Source organism: Idiotropiscis lumnitzeri, chromosome 8, assembly GCF_059441095.1.
Source record: "Idiotropiscis lumnitzeri isolate Australia: NSW breed Sydney's pygmy pipehorse chromosome 8, RoL_Ilum_1.0, whole genome shotgun sequence".
Lineage (NCBI taxonomy): Eukaryota > Metazoa > Chordata > Actinopteri > Syngnathiformes > Syngnathidae > Idiotropiscis > Idiotropiscis lumnitzeri.
This window is the reverse complement of record NC_142398.1, coordinates 9,460,111-9,480,769: the sequence shown is the minus strand read 5'-3', so window position 1 is coordinate 9,480,769 and position 20,659 is coordinate 9,460,111. Positions and strand designations below refer to the sequence as shown.

The 20,659-nt window shown below is 40.9% G+C and overlaps 1 protein-coding gene across 5 annotated transcripts; it reads right to left on the bottom strand.

The window, feature by feature from the left end:
* Positions 1-525: 525 nt before the first annotated feature.
* Positions 526-13,659, bottom strand: psip1a (PC4 and SFRS1 interacting protein 1a). Of its 5 annotated transcripts, none has more exons than XM_088302788.1 (17): positions 13,533-13,659; positions 13,122-13,198; positions 11,757-11,833; positions 11,386-11,524; positions 11,208-11,300; positions 10,464-10,571; positions 7,912-7,962; positions 7,753-7,816; positions 7,582-7,675; positions 7,264-7,447; positions 6,565-6,632; positions 5,502-5,557; positions 5,234-5,304; positions 3,406-3,507; positions 3,133-3,340; positions 1,473-1,554; positions 526-868 (listed from the first exon to the last, which is right to left on the bottom strand). In XM_088302788.1, exons 1-17 carry the CDS (start codon positions 13,537-13,539, stop codon positions 838-840), a joined length of 1,512 nt encoding a protein of 503 aa, XP_088158914.1. In that variant the 5' UTR covers positions 13,540-13,659; the 3' UTR covers positions 526-837. The 5 variants fall into 5 exon arrangements, with proteins under 5 accessions (XP_088158914.1, XP_088158915.1, XP_088158916.1 ...); XM_088302789.1 differs by having other exon boundaries at positions 13,122-13,195; positions 13,533-13,640; XM_088302790.1 differs by having other exon boundaries at positions 13,122-13,195; positions 13,397-13,543.
* Between the last annotated feature and the right edge of the window lie 7,000 nt (positions 13,660-20,659).

The following is a 20,659-nucleotide window of genomic DNA, read 5'->3' as shown; positions in this document are numbered from 1 at the left end:
TGTTGACTAAGATTCATTCCTCATATCAGAGGTAGGAGCAAGTCACATTATGTAAATTTCAGGCCTTAACCTCCAAGTTTAAAGTCTTTTTAGTCTTAGATTACTGTCACAAAATCACACATTCATTGGAATATTAGACACACACGTTCACAATAAGTTCTCTGTACCATCTACTTGCGCTGTCTTCTCATTTCACTGACACAAAGTTTAGTAATACTCGTTTTACCAGCTATTGGTAAGCTAACAAAGTTTACCTGTCTTTGTGGGTTTCATTATGTCACGTTCGTTGCAAACCTTACATGGTGCGATTCTCTTTTCATGGTTTTATAGAAAGAATACACGCTCAATTGAATTGTAATAAAACAAACAGCGGGTAAAGAGCACGTGTGTCTCGAGTGAGTGCTCTGATTCTGCAATTTTACACGATCTGAGTATAACAGGTAAACGTAATATAGATTTCCCTTCATATATATATTTTTTTTACAGTAAAAGAAATTTTGTGAAATCAATCGAAGCTACACTGGATAGTATGGAGCACTACTTTATTATTTGACGCTGAAAAGTATCAAACCAAAAGGCACAAAAATAACTCTTATTTACACACGTTTAAAAGAAGAAACAGCTTTTCAAAAGACGCGAACAATGTTTGAAGTGAAGCATTTTTTTTTCCCCCTTCTCAACAACGGTAACTGTAAAAGCTGACGATAACTTGAACTTGAAGCAGCAACTTTGACTAGAATGGTTGTTAACATGGAAACCAGTTACGGTGATCAGTCGCGAGCAACTGGACGGGATATCCCAGTGTGAAGACCTTGAGGGAGGGACCAGGTGGGGTACTCAGGTGGAGGGCTCCGGAGCAACGGGAGTACTGTGGAAGAGCAGATCACCCAAGTTAGACCTGTTGCAAGAAAATACATCAAGAGAAAAAAAATAACTGCTGAATATGCAAATGACCTTTTTTTAAATAATTACATTGGGGATTCAGGGTACACACCAGTATCAGACACTGTACATTTGTACGGTTTTGAAAAAGCTCAAAACTAAAGTCATTTCAAATGGCAGCTTAAAAAAAGCACTAAAATAAATCAAGAAAAAAAAATGTGATGGGGTTGAATTATACACCAGACTCTAGTTCTTGGTCTCATGTCTTCAGTATGTATTCCTTTTACATGTAGTAATGTCCTTAGTGTTCAGACTGCAGCACCACGTAAATAAAAATGTGTTACGTTACAGGCTAAAAATGTGGGCAAGATTGTAACAAAACATGCAGTTCAAATGTCAGCCACCATGGGAGGTCTTAATTCATTCATTCACATTTGATATAATCATAATTAATAATCAACCATAAACACTCGCGACCAGTCATGTCTTTCTGAGAGACTAAACTTGAAAATTCAGCAGGGCATCATATCAGTATTGACCACACTTTAAACCATATACTTTTTGAATGTTTTTAATTTCAACGAGGCTACCTGAGGTTCTCCCCCGTCGAGGCATCTTCACGTGGCTCCTGCTTGTTTTCCTCGGTGCTCTGATCTCCTTCGCCTGCCTTGTCTACACGGTTAAAACACACACAAGCTCAGACGTTGGAAAACCGCAGCAAAGACGAGCACTCGGGAGCATGTGATGACACATGTCTTAGCCCCAGACCTTGGGGAGATCATTCCAATTTTCCAGCCATTGGCTGCGCCCTCGCCTGAGAAAGGAACCTTTTCACGCGAGCAACTTATTCATCCGGTCCTGCGACCCGCTCAAGCTCAGGATGTGGTGTCCCCGCCCACCCCTTTCTCACAAGATCCTGTGACCTGCTGAAAAGGGACGTAGGATGTAGACCAGGCCCACGGTTGTCAGGATGTTGCGTGACTTGTCAGGTCTGAATTTGGCTGGCGGTTAGACCGACGTCAGTCAGAACCTCAAATGACTCGGCCAGGACGATACATTTTTGTGTTGCATCCTCACATGAAGCAACGGGCTGCAATTAACACGCGCGATCATACAAACGAGCACACGTGGACATAATGAGCCTTGTATAAATTCTTTCCACTTTCATCACATTGATAGCTATTCATATGGATGACTGAATGAATCTGTGTGCAAATTTAACGTCCTCTCCTCCATGGTGGTTGTTTCTTACTGACAGTATTTTACTTTGAGATGGTTAATGACCCCGCCTCCCCAAGATGCATGATGTTCCTGTTTTTATGAGCAAGCTGGAGGCCGAGTGTGTTCTTGCGTGTTTTAAAGGGAAAAAAAACTCAAGCCTTTGATCTCATCACAGTGAAATGATGCATGTCACTGTATGTGGTAAAATGTCTGTGGTACAGTGGAACCTCCGCACTCCACAAGTGCTGCTGCTTCTTCCTTTCTATTTTTTGACGGTGCCAATAGGAGGGTATCAGTGAGGATGAAAAGTTATCCAGACTGCCGATAAAAAATTTGGAGGCAGTGCTAATAAACGTTTCATCTACTCGCGTATGGGTGAACAATAAATTGGACATTTTTTAAATAATTTTTTTTTTATTACCGCATATTTTTCATTTCTGACAAACTGGTCTGCCAATATAAACAGAGACGACATGCTTGTTGTCATTTGGAATTGGTTCAGGTTTGCAACGTCAGACAGTAAGCAAAAAATTAATGAAGGTCTAAATCCTCTGTCATCCTGCTTTTTATGCCAACGACGGCTGTCGGTTATATTTTTAATGTACCTCTTTGAGCATGATGATTGATGTACATTGTGAGATCATTGGTTTATTAGGTTTATTTTGTATATCGTAACCAGAGAGAGCTCGGACAGTTACACTGTACAACATTTTTGTGCTATACACTTTTTTAAATGTCGGGGGGACGATTTACATATGGTATTTCTGAAGTACCGATTTCACTTATTGCAGGGCTGGTCGGGGACAAAACGGGTTTATTGCATACATTGGTTGCCTATTAGTATTTTTCATACATATATTTTAATCATGGCGTCCTTACTGCATTAGATGACGGTGCATTACGACTTGAATAAAAATTCAGGTTACAGCGCCACTGAAAGTCCGGAGACACCCTGTACTCTTATTCATTATCCAAACAAAATGGAGGTCAATCAGCTTCACAATGTTTTTTCAAACGGGTGACACCTACCTGTGCCCGTGTTGTTTTCTTGCGCTTGCTCCGCTTTCCTCAGCGTTCCTTTCTTGGCCTCCTCGTGCTGCCTCTGCTCAGCTAAGGACCTGTTGAGAACCTTGCTGAGCATGCACTCGCCCTCGCCCACCAGAAACATGGTCTTGAACTTGTTGTACAACATGGTGGCTTTGTCCATCACGTCCTGGCTGGCTTTAAACCTGCGGATCTGGACCACAGCAAATGTGACGCAGCGAGTTGGGACTGCAAATTATTGGAGGGAGTGTGTCTTGCCTTCTTCAGTGTGGCGATGAGTTCGCTTTGCTTCTGCAGGTGCTGAGTGGTCACCTGTAGGGTGCTGATCTCATCCAGGGCATCCAGGCACTTCTTCACATCCTTTACACGTACAAATACATGCACGGTTAGACTTGATCAAACGCAATGTGGTGGGAGAATCTCTCAGTGAATGTTGCAAACTCTTGGAGGATGCTGTATCGGCGGTCTGCGTGGATCATGTTGGCATTCACTAATGTCATGTTGTGCATCTGACAGCAAAATAGTTTAATTGTCAGCATATTGAGTAGGGTAGTACATTGAACTTATTTAATACAAGACGTAACTGATAAGCAATCAATTCCACACAATACAACAGAATTCTTAACGATCAATTAATGGATTATCATCCACATCCCGTGGTGAACATATGGCACGGTGTGTGTGAAGCAAACCTCTCCCCTTCTACCTTTTACAAATTTACAAACTGGTCATGTGGAAAGGTTTGAAAAACTTTGTGAAGCTACCAAATATTTTCCTCAGCAGATGAAGTTATCAATTAACCTGTCTGTAGGTCTCTGCTGCATGGCGCACAAGTGGTCGTCAGTATAGTATGTCTCTTTCAGATTTCAAGTGCTTTGGATCTTAATTGTGGCTGCACAGGCTTCCTACAGCATTCCAAAACCATCCAGATTAAACATCCATAAAATGAGGAAAAATAAAACGAGAAATATATAAAAATAAACATTATTTAGATTTTTTTTTGTTGTATTAATTTCTTTCAACATATCTGGTATTGGAGCTAGACAAAAGTAATTAAGTTATTCAATTATGTATTTAAGTTACATTAATATTACGGCACTTTGATGACATTACGAACTGCATTTTTTTAACAGGTAACTTGTAACTGTGTGTATGCATCCATTTAATAGTCAGATGCACAAATCAGAATTAACACCAATGATGTTACATGAGCCATCTCTAGGATTTGCTGAACAAAATACACCTCAAGTTGAAACAGCATGTAACTTGGAGTCACTTCAAGTGACAAGACAGGCTTGCACTCAGCTGTTGGCTCTCAAAGGGGTCTGCTGGTGCCAATGCAGACCCAATTGAGGGCTGTAGCAGCCTAGCTTGGTGCTAACTGCTAACGGGCAGCCTACCAATGTTGTTTTAATTTAATTAATGATTCTGCACATCATATTTAATGCTTTTTAAGGGCCCACGGAAACCTTGGCAATGGCCTATCCCAGTCCTGTAGGGGGTAGTAATTCATTTTACAGTGGTTAAATAGTCACTTAAGCGGGGTTCACTCTATCCTATATTAGAAGAATAAATGTCGTTGTGTTTGGTGACGTGTCTGCTGCATGCGCCACATGTATGTATCCTCACGCCGATCCCAGCTGTCTTTGGACAGTAGGCGAAGTACACCCTGAACTGTTTTTCACCTAATCACAACCAGACAAACAACCATCACAATCACACCTAGGGACAATTTTGAACGTTCAATCAACCTACCAGGGGAAAAGCCTCGCAGGCATGGCGAGTATGTGCAAACTCCACACAGGAAGGCCGGGGCTGGATTTAAACCAACGACCTCTGTACTGTGAGGAGGACGTGCTAACCAGTCGGCCACCGTGCCGCCGCAGTTTTTCTATTGGTTTATCTATTTTTTTAAGACTCAGAATCAGGGTTGATTGTATATTCATCTAGCAAACGGTGGAAAATTTGTATCATTTAAGGGGAGATGAAATCATCACTCCTCATGAAATCATGTTGGCCAGTGTGACACCTCCCGGGTGATACACTTGAGACTCATTTCCACAAAAATAAGGAAAGAAAAACTCACGGGGTTGTCTATCTTCAACGAAATCTTGATTTCACTGTGCAGACGTTGGAGCTTCACATCAGTGGAAATTTCTGTGAAGGAAGAGGCCTATTCAATGGTGGCGTTCAATGATTTCCCAAAAGAACGGAGGCGTGTAATAGGGGAAAAAAAGGGTTCAAGGGTTTGATCACTTTTGCTTCGCTGTGCCACTTGAGGGCATGCAACACGTTTTGTGTTTTGGTTTATATTCAATCCATTGATTTTGGCGATTCAGGAATAGACGACTCACCCTTTTTCTTGGCCCCGGGCCGCTCTTCAGCTTTCTTGGGGTCATCTTTGCTTGATCTGTTTGGAGAAGTAACAAGTTTCATGTATTGTTTGACACTAGAAATTAGGGTTGTGCAATTCACCACAATTCAATCATGATTATCACATTCAACGATGACAAAATTGGCATAATAGTAAAAAAATATATATTATTTTAAAAAGGTATATATGGTTTCATACATAACATTGTTAAAATGGTACTCATGTTACAATTTTACAATGAGTATACTTGAGTTCAAAATTTGGGCATTCTACTCACTTTTCTGAACAACAGTCCTAAACTAGTTTATAAGGGTATATATAGCAAGTAAACACCAATGCACTGTTTCGACATACAATGAAACAATATTCGGATTCATACATTTCCACTTTGTTTTAAAATATTAAGATGAAATGAATTTGATTTGTCTTAATATTGTTTCCATTTATACATATCTTTTGGTTTTGTGCCACCCCAAAAAAATAATCATTTGAATAATTGTGTCTGGTAATTATTATTATAATAATCGTGATGAATACTTTTTTTCAGAATCAAGCAGCTCTACTAGAAATGAGAGAATAAGCATCAGATGAAACTAAATGGTGTTTGGTTAACTACAAGTGTACTTCTTTTTGTTTTAGGTTAATTGCCCGGAGAGCACTAGGTCTCTTTTTTTTTATTATAAAGACCACATAAGTGAAATTTGTACAAAAACCAGAATGTGCCGTAATCTTTCACCAACTAGATTAAATACTGTAATAATCAGTAAATGTTTGTTTGGGGAAAAAAAAACAACCTACAAGACAATCACTGTAGTGTACTGTAAGCATGGCAGTAACTGAGTGTGCTTACGCTGCTAGGCAAACTGTATGTGGAACTAATAAACTAATATGTCGGGACCGCCACACATCAAGGACACCCATCTAAGGGATGAAATTTGGGTAACGTGATGAAACATTTTTGATGCAATACAGCATGAAAGTGGATACTTGTCTCTGAGCGCTTATGCAATGGAATACTTCAGGTGCAACACGTGAGCACTTACTCCTCTTTCCGCCGCCGTCCATCCTTGTCTGTGTCAGTGTTCTGATGTTTTTTCTTGCCTTTGTTTTTCTAAAACAAAGTAAAAAAATAATAATAAATAAAAGTCTGTTTCGTATGTCTCCAGAAACATGGTAAAAACCTGAAATTGTCCTTTGGCATCAATGTGAATGGTTGTTTATCTAGAGTGGGTCTAAAAAGTCTACACACCCTGTTCAAATGTTAGGTTTGTGATGTAAAAAAAAATTAGTCCAAAATAAATAACCTTGTGACTTATATGACACTTCTATTTTCTCTTTGAAGAGTAGAATCGAAAATAAACAAGTAAGATAATAAGGTTGCACAAGTGTGCACACCCTCTCAGAACTAAGGAGGTGGCCGTGTTCAAAATTGATTAGTCACACTTTTTGTGAATTTTTCTTTTGTTTTCTGGTAAGTGTGAAGGTATCATACTAACACTAATTGTAATTTGAAACTGTTCCGAATTTCCGTAAATATAATCCTAAAATTAAATATGCAACCACGTTATCGCCGTTACAATCTTGAATAGATTCAAAACAATTCTTTCAATTGAGCTGTGCGGGTTCATGTTCACACTTTAATGGTGGGAAAAAAAGTTTGTTTCATTTGTTTCTATCACAAAAAGCTGGCATTGGAGCAGGGTTGTGTAGACTTTTAACACATACTGTTTATGTTGCCTAACCTCTTCGTCATCCGAGGCACCCGAGGAGTTGCCGTCTTTGGACTGCTTTTTCTTCTTGGCCTCGGGCTCTTTCCCCTCGCCGTCCTTGGACTTAATGTCCTCCTTCCTTCGCTTGTCCTCCTCGCAGCTCCTCGACTTGTCCTCGGCCGCCCTCTTCCTCTTTTTATCGGACTCAGCGGTGTCTCTGAGGGGCGAGGAGGATCAGGGCGACGATTTATTTTGATGATTGATTTATTTACTTTCTTTAATGTTTTGCGACAGCTGTCTGTGTGCGCATGTGTGTGTGTGTGTAGCGTGCATGTCTGCATGGGCATTTACATTTCACTTCCCGAGCCTGGCCTGTCTTGATGCTGAAGCAAAAGTAATTTTTCACTTTTGGGCTTCCTGCCTCGTCGTTTGGGGGCCTCCCCACCTGACAAACACATACATTATTAGTTATTGCTACATCACACGGAATATTATAGGATGGCCACGGGCATTTCAACTTGCCTGCAGGACTGACTGGACTCGCTGGGGGAGCTTCCACGGCTTCAGACTCCTGCTCACCCTCATTCTGAATTAAAACAACAATATCAATATTCAGTCGCTTTCAAATATGATTTCATGTGTTCCTGAAACTCAGAGAGAAGACGTTAAATAAAAATGGACCTTTCTTTTTCGTCCTCTCTTGGGTTTAGGAGCCTCTGCCTGGACTGAGTCCTGCAAAGAACAGTTTGAGTCAGTTTTCACCGAAAAAAAATCAATTTATTAATGTAGTGAAGTACAGCACAACAAATCAACTTCATTAAGCCATTTTACTTCATTTTCTTCCTGTTTGCTATACAGCGACATCTTGTGGCGTCATCAGGACTAGCATGCCTTAGAAGCATGCACTTTTTGGCTTGCACTGAGCGGATTTTACTGTTAGCCTGGATTTTCATTGATGAGTCGATTCAATTCTAAGGGTAAAGTTAATTTCATTATTAAAAATCTATTTATAATACACTGTAAATAAAACTGCTACTAGTAACTACTAACTCCGGTACTACTTGCATTTACATAGCGCTGTTCAAGAGACCAAAGGATGCTTAACATCCATTATCTGAGCCGCTTGTCCTCACAAGGGTCATGGGGGTGCGCTGGAGCCTATCCCAGCTGTCTTCGGGCAGTGGGCGGGGTACACACCCTGGACTGGTTGCCAGCTAATCGCAGGGCACAAAAAGACAAACAACCATCCACTCTCATGTTTTTGGAATGTGGGAGGAAACTGGAGTACTCAGGGACGGGGAGAAGATGTAAACTCCACATCGGAAGGCCGGAAAGCCAGAATCAAACCAACAACCTCTGCACTTTGAGGCCATCGTGCTGACCAGTCGTCCACCGTGCTGCCACAGAAGCTTCATAGTAACTCATTATCTCGAACTCATATTATGGTATGTCTTCATATTAAACCGTGAAAAAATGCATTTCAATCATAGTCAAACTCATATTACCGTATTTCTACGGCCATAAGACGCGCTGCATCAAAGGGCGCAACACCAGTTGAGGGTGCTATTTCCCTATTTAATGCATATACTAGGCGCGCAGGCGCTAGCTAGCTCAGCTCGGGCTAACTAGCTCAGCTCGGGCTAACTAGCTCAGCTCGCGCTAACTAACTCAGCTCGCAATAACTAGCTCAGCTCGCACTAACTAGCTCCGCTCGCGCTAACTCAACTCACTAGCTGATGCCAGCTCACCAGGCTTCAATCCCTAAAGGATCACTGCCAGAGGTATCACCGTCAATGACAGATGTCCTGCAACTGTTGGGAGTCACTGCCAATAACACTGACTCTAACCAATAAGAGGCGTCATGGCAATACATCTACTAGACAATGTCAGGGGAGGGACTTCGCTGGTCACCACACTCCTTAGAGTCACGGTTTCAAATCAAAACCAAAAAAACTCAGCATACAAGCAAACAATGATACAAAGAAATAGGATTACACAAAACATGTATCTCTCATGCCATCTATAGACCCAAAAGAAATAAAAATAACACAAAAAGATTATAGCAATGGCTTCTTGGGAGCCACTCAGACTCAGCCAATCACATGGCTGTTTAGAGAGATGTGCTGTTGTGCTTTGGGCTTTTTGCAGTCTGTTGACTATACCTGAGACGTTTCTTGCTTGCAATAACATAAATGATAAGACAGACTACAACATTGTGGACAGCTGCCCTTTATTCCAGCTTTCTCCTACACCATCACCCAAACACCATAGTCACATAATCTATTAGTCACAGTCAATGCAAAACATAGATGACTCAGACTTTGACCAGCAGGGTGTGCCAACATGCACTCCGTACAGCCCAATGAGTAAAAGGGTTGATGGTCGAGAGTGATGCTCAGTCCACATAATGGGCACGTCGCTTTACAAGGCGCCTCATTTGTTTTGGGGCAGATTTGAGACTTTAAAGTGCGCCCTATGGTCCGGAAAATACGGTATATAGACTTATTAAACAAAAAGGGGAAATACTTTACAACCCAAATTCAATTCCAACCTCATTTCAACAGAAATAATAGTAAACTTTTCTGATTTAATAATCTTATTATATTACCATTTTTACATCTATGTTGATAGTTAGATAATTTAGAAATTTCACTTTGTGAATTGAGCTAAGGGAATAACATTTTCCATGGCATTTTATATCCGAAGACAGCTGAGTTTGGGTCCAGCACCCCCGCATCCCATGTGAGGAGCAGCGGAACGGATAATTGATGGATGGACATATACATAATGTCATGTCAGGTCATGTCATGTCAAAAAGAGTTTTCTAATGATCGGAACCAGATTGCATTGCATTTGCATTTTAAATTAAACATGAGAAAAACACATTGAAAATGTGAAGATGCAAATGGAAAGCAAAGTAATATTAAAAATGCAACATGCAGTGCGGGACTAAAAAAAAGGTCTTGCACATGATGCAAACTGAGATCCAGTGACTCCGAAGCCCACAGAAGAAGCCATGCAGGAAATTAAACCAATTACCACAACAATGTTGCCTCAAGAGAAAAAACATCATTCAGATTTTTATCTTAGTTTTGATATAACAAGATGACCGCTTGCTTGATGGATCAGTGGCACTAACTAATATAATCACGTTGAGTAGTGAAATAAAAGGCTTGTATAACCAAGCATGCACCCGCCGCTAATCTACATCTCCCGGCATGCAAAGTACGTACATCCTGTTTCTGAGGGCCCTGCTCAGTGATCATAGGCCCTTCCGCCTCCTCCTCCTCATCCTCCTCCTCCTCCTCCACCACCTCCTCCTCCGCCTCACTCCCTGGTACCTGAAAAGTTAGAGGGGGTGTGTTCCAAGTTGTGGAACCTCAAAATTACTGGTCATACTATTGGGAACGGTGTTGCAGTTTTTTTTGTGTCTTTCTTTAGAAAATATATTTTTGCGAGCGTGATTTTGAGTAAAAATACCATTGACGCCAAAGAGGAAACGTATGCCGATAACCATAAAAATTGGAAATTCAACTTAATGGAAAGGAACAAAAGTAAACTGGTACCTAAATGCTTAACTGTACAAATGTTGTTTTTGTGACTGCAAAAATTGCAGGAAAACCGTTCTAGAATCGCTTAACTTCATTCATGGTTAATTGAAGGCACTTTGAATGTGACAAGTTAATTCTCGTTGGTCTGCAGCATGTCTTAGAGTTTGCCGAGACCTGCTGGAAACTTGAAAAAGCCCCCTAATAATATAATAATCACAATATTGCCCTAAGAGATACTAAATGTTCTACGATGGCAATAATTTGTCCCACTGACGGAATATTTAGTTCCAATGGGGCAAAATTGTTTTGAAATCTAAACAAATCAGATTTCAAAAAACAAAAAGGCAGCAAGAAAACAAGAAGCTGTGATGAAACACACACTGTCTGTGACATCAAGCAGATGACTTTATAGGTAAAAACACTTACTTTCAACGACTTTGTTTCCTTGTCGCCCGCATCTTCCTCGCCATCTAGACCAGCGTCTGAATCCTTCTCAGACAACGATTCAGGACGAACCGGCTATCGAAAGGTAAGAAAATAAATGTGAGACGCACAGGAATGTCATTTTGATAATTATATTTAGCCCACAATGTAGGACGCAAACCTTGGGTGCCGTAAGCTCCACTTTGGGGTTGTTCTCGATCTCCCATAGTCCTTCGTTGAAGCCCTTCCTCTTGTTGGGTTTGGCATACTTCTCCTTGTTGGGTTGGTACGGAAAGATGTCTTTGGGGCCGAGAAAGGCACTGTGGGGGCGATTATGTGTATTGTTCTGAAAATGTATGTGAGCGAGTCGTTCTGGACTTCTGTCCCATTGTTAGTTAACATTGGCACTAATTTACATAACAAACTCACACCGATTTTCTCAACACAAGCTTTTATTAGCTACAATGGGCAATGATCCAGAGCCACTTTTTTTGTGCCACAGTTCAGTGTATAAATTGTTGCATCAGTGGGTGAAATGCTTTTGTCACTCACGTTTCATGGGTACCAAAGAAGAAGATGGGTAACTTGATGTTGGATGGCTTCACGGCGCCATCTGGGACTTCATCTATCTGCCAGCAGGATGAAAAAATTAAGTGAATTCAGTACTGTCAGCATTATAGAACCTTGTTTTAAGTAATATTTGAACATTCCTCTGTGTCATAAGCTAACCCCTGCGTGATTAAACTAAAATAAGGGAGAACCGGTTACTGGAGTGAAGACTTGTAAGACACATTAAAGAGAGCATAGGAAGGTTTGCGTGCAGCGCAAGACTGCCACCTAGAGGTGCTTTATAGGTACTGCACAACCCTGTGTGCAACGGTGTGCCCCACTTGCAAGCAACCTATTTCAGTGACCTAGCAAATTTAAAAAGGTTATTATTGTTAAGGAAAACTATTGAAATAACAAAAATTATAATTGAAGAAAAGATTTTCATTAACAAAAAAAAATAAAAATGCTTTTATAATATCTGAAAATGTTAAGTTTACAAAACTAAAAGAAACTATATTTACAGCAAAAATGTACTACATTTTTATCTTCTGTCAGTTAATATCAAACATGAGCTTTTAGGGTTCATTTTAAATGTATTTCTTTCTGTATTGATGAATTGTATACTTTTGAAGACGGAAGGTTGCAGAACAGTTGGTTTACTTGATTGCATCATACTTAATTTTATCCCCTTCACTCAACAAATACTTCATATATTAAAAAAAATAATAATAATCCTAAAACTAATGAATCTTAAAGTAACTATAATTACGGGGACGATGTCCTTAATTTCCATATTTGTCAATCAATATCATACATGATCTTTTTATCATTTTAAATGTATTTGTTTTCTGTAGTGCTATATGTCTGTACAGAAGAAGGAAGGTTTGACAACTTCTGTTCACTTTACTTTATTACACATTACTTTGTGATTTTTTATTTTTTTTATCTTGCATTAATATTAAAACTAATACAAACAAAACTTAAACAAGGCATTTCCCAAAAAAAACCAAAAATGCTCTACAATCTAATTAAAACAGCAACAACAACGGACGCCCGCGACCAATGTTCCCTCTAATTTTCCATGCGTCTGAGCATTCAAAGTCCCTGAGTATCTCATGGACCAAACGAGTACCACACCTGTTATATGATGTAGATGTGACAAAAAACACGGTCTGTGGCACATCTCTATTTTATTATTCAAATATAAAGAAATACAGTAACAGCCAGATGTCTCAAACACTTATAAGTATAATTACACTGGAGTAATCATAAGGGATTGCCTGAAAACTGAATTTTCTAAATATATATAATAACAAATTGATTAATCTAAAAGAGACACCATCTGTTGTGTCAGACTTGCATACTTACTCTCGCTGGCCAGTGGGGATAACCCTTCATTTTGGCAAAAATCAGATCACCAGGCTTCCAGTCTCGGGCCATTTCTGCTGAAAAACATGAGAGAAACATGAAGCTTCCAGCCACTCCACTCGAAATACACAACATGTGGGTGCCCCTCCCCCTGACAGCCACCATCTTCCCCATTCATTCTCACACTTCTCTCACAAGCGCAAAAATGATTCGCTTTCACATGGAAGCATACATTAAGACTAAACTACTCATCATTACGTGTGTTAGCATCGTACGTCAACAAAAGCGCTAGCAGCGAGCTCGCAGTAGGTTGTACGATACTAATGCTGTAGACGCGACAAAAACAGCGTCTGCCGATCGACTGAACCGCGTGAAGAATATAATGACGTTAGTTATGAATTGTTTGTTTACTTGACATTCGCTGTAGCGTAACGTTTTCCTCCCCACAAAAAGCTCCTTTTCCGCACACAATCCAAACCACGTTTTGCCCTCCCGCGCGCGACGTCACCAGACAATACCACTACTACGTACAATACAGGGGTGCGCTACTTCGAAAATACCTGGATGAGATTAATAATTCCTGCTTTAAACTATTGTGTATAGACCTCATATTTTTCAAAAACAAAACCACTATTATATTTAATTATTTCACTCGGGTGATCTATTTCATATGCCTAAATATCAGTTACAAAATATAGAATACCCCGTTACAAGTAGATAATAGCCACTATGAAAGCGCTCGTTGCCTAGAAACATGTATTATCCATGCAATGATGTCATAATTAGCCGCCATCTTGAACCGGGAGTCCTCGGACTTTCTTTTCCAATTTTGATACGTATAATAATAATAATAATAACAATAATAATAATAATAATAATAATAATTTGTTTCTGCCACTCCTTAAATTAAATCCATTCCAATATTTGCATTCATACAACAAAGTAATTTAATGACCTCATGTATTAAAACGATGAATTCCACATGCAATACTGAAAAATTGAAGTGCAGGCCTCTGATGTTGCCTATAAAGTTGTAATATGTATGTCATTGTTTGTCTGTAGCTCTAGCTACTGATCTGTCTGTATGTCTGTCAATCCAATCTGTAATAGTGACAAAAGAGTCACACACATCTTCTCCCTCAATAAATTCTGTTGAATAACCATTGTTTTTTAAGTTAGCATACGTTGATGAGCTTTTACCCGTGTATGACAATTAAGACACTGGCTGTGCAGTTCATCATTGGATTTCTTTCCTGGCATAAACACTATCAGAAGAACTAACAAACATTTACAACTTAAACTCCTGATCTTCATGAGTCACTGATGGTGTGGTGGTACGTTCGCCCGAGTTGTGTGCGGGCAGCGTGGGTTTGGTTCCCACTCAGTGACGGTGTCTATGTCTGTCCTGTGACTGGCTAGCGAGTTCAGGGTGTAGTGTGCCTTTTGCACGTAATCAGCAGGTATAGGCTCCAGCACCTTCCCGCGACCCTGTACAGGATAAGCGGTGTGGATAATGACATGACATGACTCCTAATCTTCAGAATCAGTACCGCTTGCCGATGAATCTTTGACTGTTTTATTGATGTGATAATTTTAAATTTGTCATTGGTGGCCCTCGATGATATCTGCATTTTTTCCTTCCTCTGATTTTTTGGAAAGAGCAAAAGTATAGCTTCAGCCAGCATGAACTAAATTGAATAATTATCAGCTCTGGTGTGTATGATGTATTTATTTTCTTATTAAAAATGTTTGGTTTTCTTTCATGTAATTGGATGAATATTGATTCTGAACTCTTTGAGATGATGTAATGACGTAAGTGGCACAGTTGTGAGCAGTTTTACCGTAACTTTGTATTGCATTAATGCTTTCTATCATTGCAAGGTGATAGTGTGTGGTATTAAAAGATGGATTGGGCCACCGCAGTTCATAATTGATCATTTGAACAAATATTAAAAAAAAAAAATTCAGCAGGATTAGTGTGACTTTTGAATATAATACATGTTCTTTCTAGCTTTGACAAGCTCTGAGTGTGCAATGTATTTATCAAGCAATCTTGCCATGATGTTAATGAACACACTGACCTGTCTTGTGACTACTTTATCATTCTCCAGTGGCTTCTCTCGAACACGCTGAAAACTTGCCAGTAGTAAAATGGGGAAAGATGCCAATCCATGTGTATGACACACAAACACAAGCATGCACACGCACACACATTAAACACAAACCGGCTCAAGGACGCCATCGCTCATTCAAATCCAGGAAAGGTGCCCTTCAGCACAGGAGTGTTTCACTGCTCCAGAATCAACGATTTTAGGGAGTTATGGATTTTTTTTCAGTGTTAATATTTAGGTCATTGACTTTTCAAAAACATTTTGTGAACATACCCTCCTAAAATTAAAACTTCTGTTGTCCAACTGAGGTGCTTTGTCAACTTTTGATATTTCTGAAGTTGAGCAAGGTACAGTGCACTCTCAAGACTGCCAAAGAATTTGCAATTATGTTAGAATAAAAACGAGAACGTGGAGACTATCAAAATCCTGGAGAACAATTTTGGTTGAGGACTTTAATTACAACGCGTATTTGGACACACCATGAGGAAAACAGAAATTTCTCTGCTATCAAAGGTAGTGATCTGTCATCCTTTGACGCTTCCTCATCAAATGAACTCTCTCATTGGCGCGATGGCCAGTGGGCAGCGCGGCCAAACCCGAAAAAGAGGAAAAAGTAGCTTCTCAGCGTGAGAGCGAGGTCGTGGCAAAGAAGCTTTAACAAATTAAGGCTTTTTGCGAGACCCTCCGGAGACAGAGTGGGTCGGGATGTTGTGCCAGTGCCTCGTCTGCCGGGGTGAAGGATACGCGCTCAGTCATACGCGTCGTACACACTGTCATCCTCTTGTCTGAGTAGGACCCCCACCAAGCTGGCTGGGCTCCAACGCGGAAGGTCTCTCACCTGGCAGACTGGACGGGGTGGTGGTGGTGGGGGGTGACTCTGTATTATTCCTGGACCTGCCGGACCCCCGTCCTGGCCTCCTCGTCTGCCTTAACCCCCTCTCAGGGAGCGCGCCTGGCTCCAAGACAAGCGTCCTTCAAGTATCACCGGCATCCTTCATTGTCTTTAAACAACACGCAGGATGTATGGAGGCCTAATTGCTGGTGTACATCACAAAAGGCCGAGGCAAATGCCCTGCACCATCTGTAGCGCGTTATTCTTATCATGTAACAAATGTACCCACTCGCTTCAATCCAAAGCCCTCGCTTTGACAAAGACCAAAGTAATCCAAATGAAATCATTGAAATAGAAACATGGTTGATATTTAAACATTGCAGCTATGGCAAAGCAGCCCCACAATATTACCAAACTTTCTGGAACTTGACAACTCATGCATTTCATTGCACCCTGCATCGATTCACGATACGCTGTGCTGGATGTTGTACACGAGCCCAAAAACATAACCAAGATCACTGACACCGGACAGCGCATTCCACTCCAGAATGCTACTATTATCTTAAAAAAATAATTATATCATGTACAGATTTGTGACACAGCACATAGCCCCAGAACATACCGAAGAAGAAAATGTGTTCTATAGAGCTGCTGAGCCCCCCCGCCCCCCAAAAAAAGCTCCAACTTTTGTGTGTCGTTTGGATTTTTTTGACCTGTCAGTTTGCTTTTAATCAAATGTCAGTCTTGTAAGGTTGATGTTATTTCGGTGACAGTTGTTATTTTCTCTCTGTAAATGGGAACTCAACCCAAATATTTTCCTCACAATAATATGTTCTATTTTAGCCACGGCGGCCATTTTGTCACTTCTGTTGCCTGAAAATGACATCACAGATGCTCAGGGCTCAGCTAACCAGTTTGAGCTTCAGAAAACAGGTGAGCCATGATTGGTTGTTACCTGAGCCCTGAGCAACTGTGATGTCATTTTCAGTTGACGGAAGTGACAAAATAACCACATTTGAGATAAAAATGGGTGGATTTTGCTCCTTACTTCACATTCCACAAATAATCTATCAACCAGAATGCCATATTTATACTTGTGAAGGCACATTGAACATTTTATTGCAAATAATTTTCCGAGTTGACTTCCCCTTTAATGATTAACAATTTTATCCACACATGTATAAAGTCATACATGTGAGTTGACAGTGGTAAATTAAAATCTGGGAAAGGTTGCAATGTGAGACATCCTCCAAAGGAGGAGTCCAAGTGCTACTCATGAGATGGGAGGAGGAGAGAGGAAGCGGGAGGCGATCAAAAGGGGAAGGCAGGACCAGTCGGGCCCTCGGACAGCAGGTGAGTATGAAGGCAAGGGGATGACAGATGCTTCTGTCAGAGTTCCAACCGTCGCCACTTTGTGGGAGCTGCGCAGATGCCCAGAGAACTCCCTCCTCTTCCTAGCACATACTACCTCCCCATCCCTCCATTTCTGTCAACTGGCCATGAAGAGGGGCTAACAAGACAGGAGCGCTCCCTCTCAGCGGTCAAGTGACCGCGTTGACACTCCAGTGATGGAGAGGGCCACGAGTCTGTGCTCGAGGCTTTGAGGGGTTATAAATGTTGGGGTCATCGCTCGAGGACAGCGGAAGGGCTCTCTCTCGCCGGGGCCGCGGTGGCCAGCTGAGACGCGGGGGTCTGTGGGGGTCCACGGCAGTCGCGCCCGCGAGGAAAGCAGATGTTTTCGCTCGGGGGCGAGCCAAGTTTGCCAAGCAACCTTCAGCTGCTTGGAGGTCAGCTGTTTAATAAGGGGCGGGGGCCGGGTGCGGGACATTTCCGAGGCAAACACTTCAACTTTGATACGACAACATATTAATTACAGCGCTGGAGCGTAGGGGCAGAGGGTTGTAGTGGAACATCCCACCCCACTGCTCCGAAGCCTCCATCAGGCTGACATAAGCCAAGAGTCTCTGGCAGAAGTGCCGTTGTCCTAGCACTGACCCTCAACCTGACCACTGTCATACAACAACTGCTGCCCTTGGTGTGATGTCCAACAAGAAAGTTCTTTGACATGAGGTGGCATATGGCTCTATTAAACTGCTAGGTCAAAAGTACCCCACAATTGGGTGAAACAGTTAAACCAGAGCAGGATCTAAAAGGGACAGAGCCAATGCTGGGTTACTTATACCCAAAGCATTGGGTTATAGATTTGACTCAGCATATTCGGTCAAGCAACCAAGAAATGGGTTGCCATGTTATCTGTAGAGCTGTGGTTAAAAAAAATGAAAATCTAAAAAGAAGCAAATGTCAAAGGTTGCCACAGAAAGCATGATTTGTTTGGCACAACATGTCCATGTTGGGTTGAACCCAGATTACTGTGCTCAAAGTCAGCAGTGTTACCCACCGATCCAGTCAGTGAGCAACATTCCGCTAAATTTACCTCAACTTCAGTATACTGGCGCCCAGCACATCCTCAGTCCACCCAGATCCAATCTTGAACCCAGCCGACTGAGTCAAAATAACAAACCCAACCTTGGATTAATGTAACCCTATCTGCTCAAAATCCACAACTACCGAGCCGAGTGGGTTAGCAAACCCACAATTATTTATCAGGTGAACTTCCAGTGACCCGAATGAATCAATTAAGACACTTGCTTCAAATTCACACATGAGACCTTGGAACGCTAATGAGTCACATGATTCTCAGTGAGGAAAATGGCTACGTTGGACACTTCAGTTGCCAGCGGTGTAGATATTAATGGCTTTGTGTTGCATTATTTGAGGATAGTCACTGGCTAGATAATGAAGTTGATCATCTCCAAAATTAAGAGAATATTTACCTGATACGGTAGGGAAAAAAATCCACACCAAGGACACCCTGTGAAGCACAAGTGAGCATGAAATTGCACCATTAGTTTCATCATGGCGCCACTGCGATTGCAAAAAAAAAAAAAAAAGTGATCCCAGGACTTTATCACTTCCCAGCTCGATGAGTTAAGAGGGAAGTTTCACCCCCTCTCAACCTCGGCATCGATTTCCGAGAGAGTGGGAGATCTGGGGATTACGTCGATGAAGACCCGGCTTACTGGGTCTTTTTTTGTATTTGGCAAAAAGATGGGGGAGACAAAATCTAGGGCTTACGGCCATGGCACCCAAACGGGGGAACTTGAAAGCGGCGGCAGGATGGGAAGCTGGGAGAGAAGGTGCCTCATTTAGGAGTGGTAAATTTGAACGGAGGAGTGCGGGGAAACGCTTTAAGTAAACCACCGAGGCCCCAACAATCGTCAGGAATTGAGACGTTTTTAAACCTTTAACGGGGGACTGTGATCAAAGCTGCCGCCGATCCTCGCTGAAAGCAGAACCGGAGGGAGCAGGGGAGGGATTGCGGGGAGGGATCACGGCAGGTTGAAAACGTAAAATCAGCACATTAGCTTTTATAAGGGGCGTCGGAATACAGGATGATCGGAGGGGATCACTGTACCCGTGGGGAGCCCAGCGGAATCAGGAGCGTTTCTGAGCTGAACGGAGGAAAATCAGGCCACTGTTGAGAGGAGAGCATCCCTTATCAACTGTGTGGTACGTACAATTCCCATAGAAAATGCACACATGAGTATTTCCAGTCTTGGGGCGTTCATTTACTAAGGGAGCTGCCCACTTATTTTTTGGTGACAAAGATTTATAGATGACATATTTATTTTTTTTATTTTTTTTTTATTTATTTTTTTTTTTTTGTAACAATACATATATGGCCCAAAAGTTCATTATCAGATTAGCAGGAATATACATATATTTATATGTTAACGCAAGATGTTTCTTGACAGTACTAGTGTCTTTGTAGAGTAATGAGTGACTCAAGTTTATTCAAGGGTACTTTTAATTACTTTTTTTTTTTTTTTAATTGTGGTTTAATTCATTTAATAATGATTTCAGCACTTTAAAAGGAAATGCCACAATTTGCTACTGAATTGCAGTTGGTAAAGTTAACTTGTAATGAGAAATTTTAACAATATAGTGAGGGCTATAATATGAAATGTTTCGACTCCATGGTGGGCGATCACTACCTTTGATCAACATTTGCATCAATAAGTTTTTTTTGTGATTAAATTATCCCAGACTCTAAACCATAAATTAAATTATAAACCAACTCAAATTAATTTCCTGTACATAAATAATAGTGATCAACGATGCATAATTGATTCTAAGTGGTCTAACGAAACGGGTGGATAGATAGATAGGACATGTGAAATAAAAACAAAAATATGCATTGAAAAAGTCAAATCTGACCTGACTATACTAATATTTCCTTTAATAATAATTAAAAAATTATTTGAGAAAAATTCATGGTCCAGTAAGTTATAATTCTCTTTACTACATGATAAAGGTTTGTGGTGAATTTAAAAAAAAAATGACACCCCTAAAAGACTCTGTAGTAATTTATTTATTTATTTATTTTGTGATGACATTTATGACAAATTTGCATGTCCCCTTTTGGAGCTCGGTTTATTATTTTTTTCCTGTTTCAGTGTCTATGTCACAGCAGGGCGCAAGCGAGGTAATATTGCCCGAATTGTGAGTCCTGTTGTCTAAAACAGCGACCGATC

Coding starts and splice junctions, on each gene's coding strand:
- psip1a (XM_088302788.1), bottom strand. Junction 7,448..7,581: donor CCAGGCTCGGGAAGTGAAAT/GTAAATGCCCAT, acceptor CTCGCCCCTCAG/AGACACCGCTGAGTCCGATA. Junction 3,508..5,233: donor CGTTGAAGATAGACAACCCC/GTGAGTTTTTCT, acceptor GTACGTGTAAAG/GATGTGAAGAAGTGCCTGGA.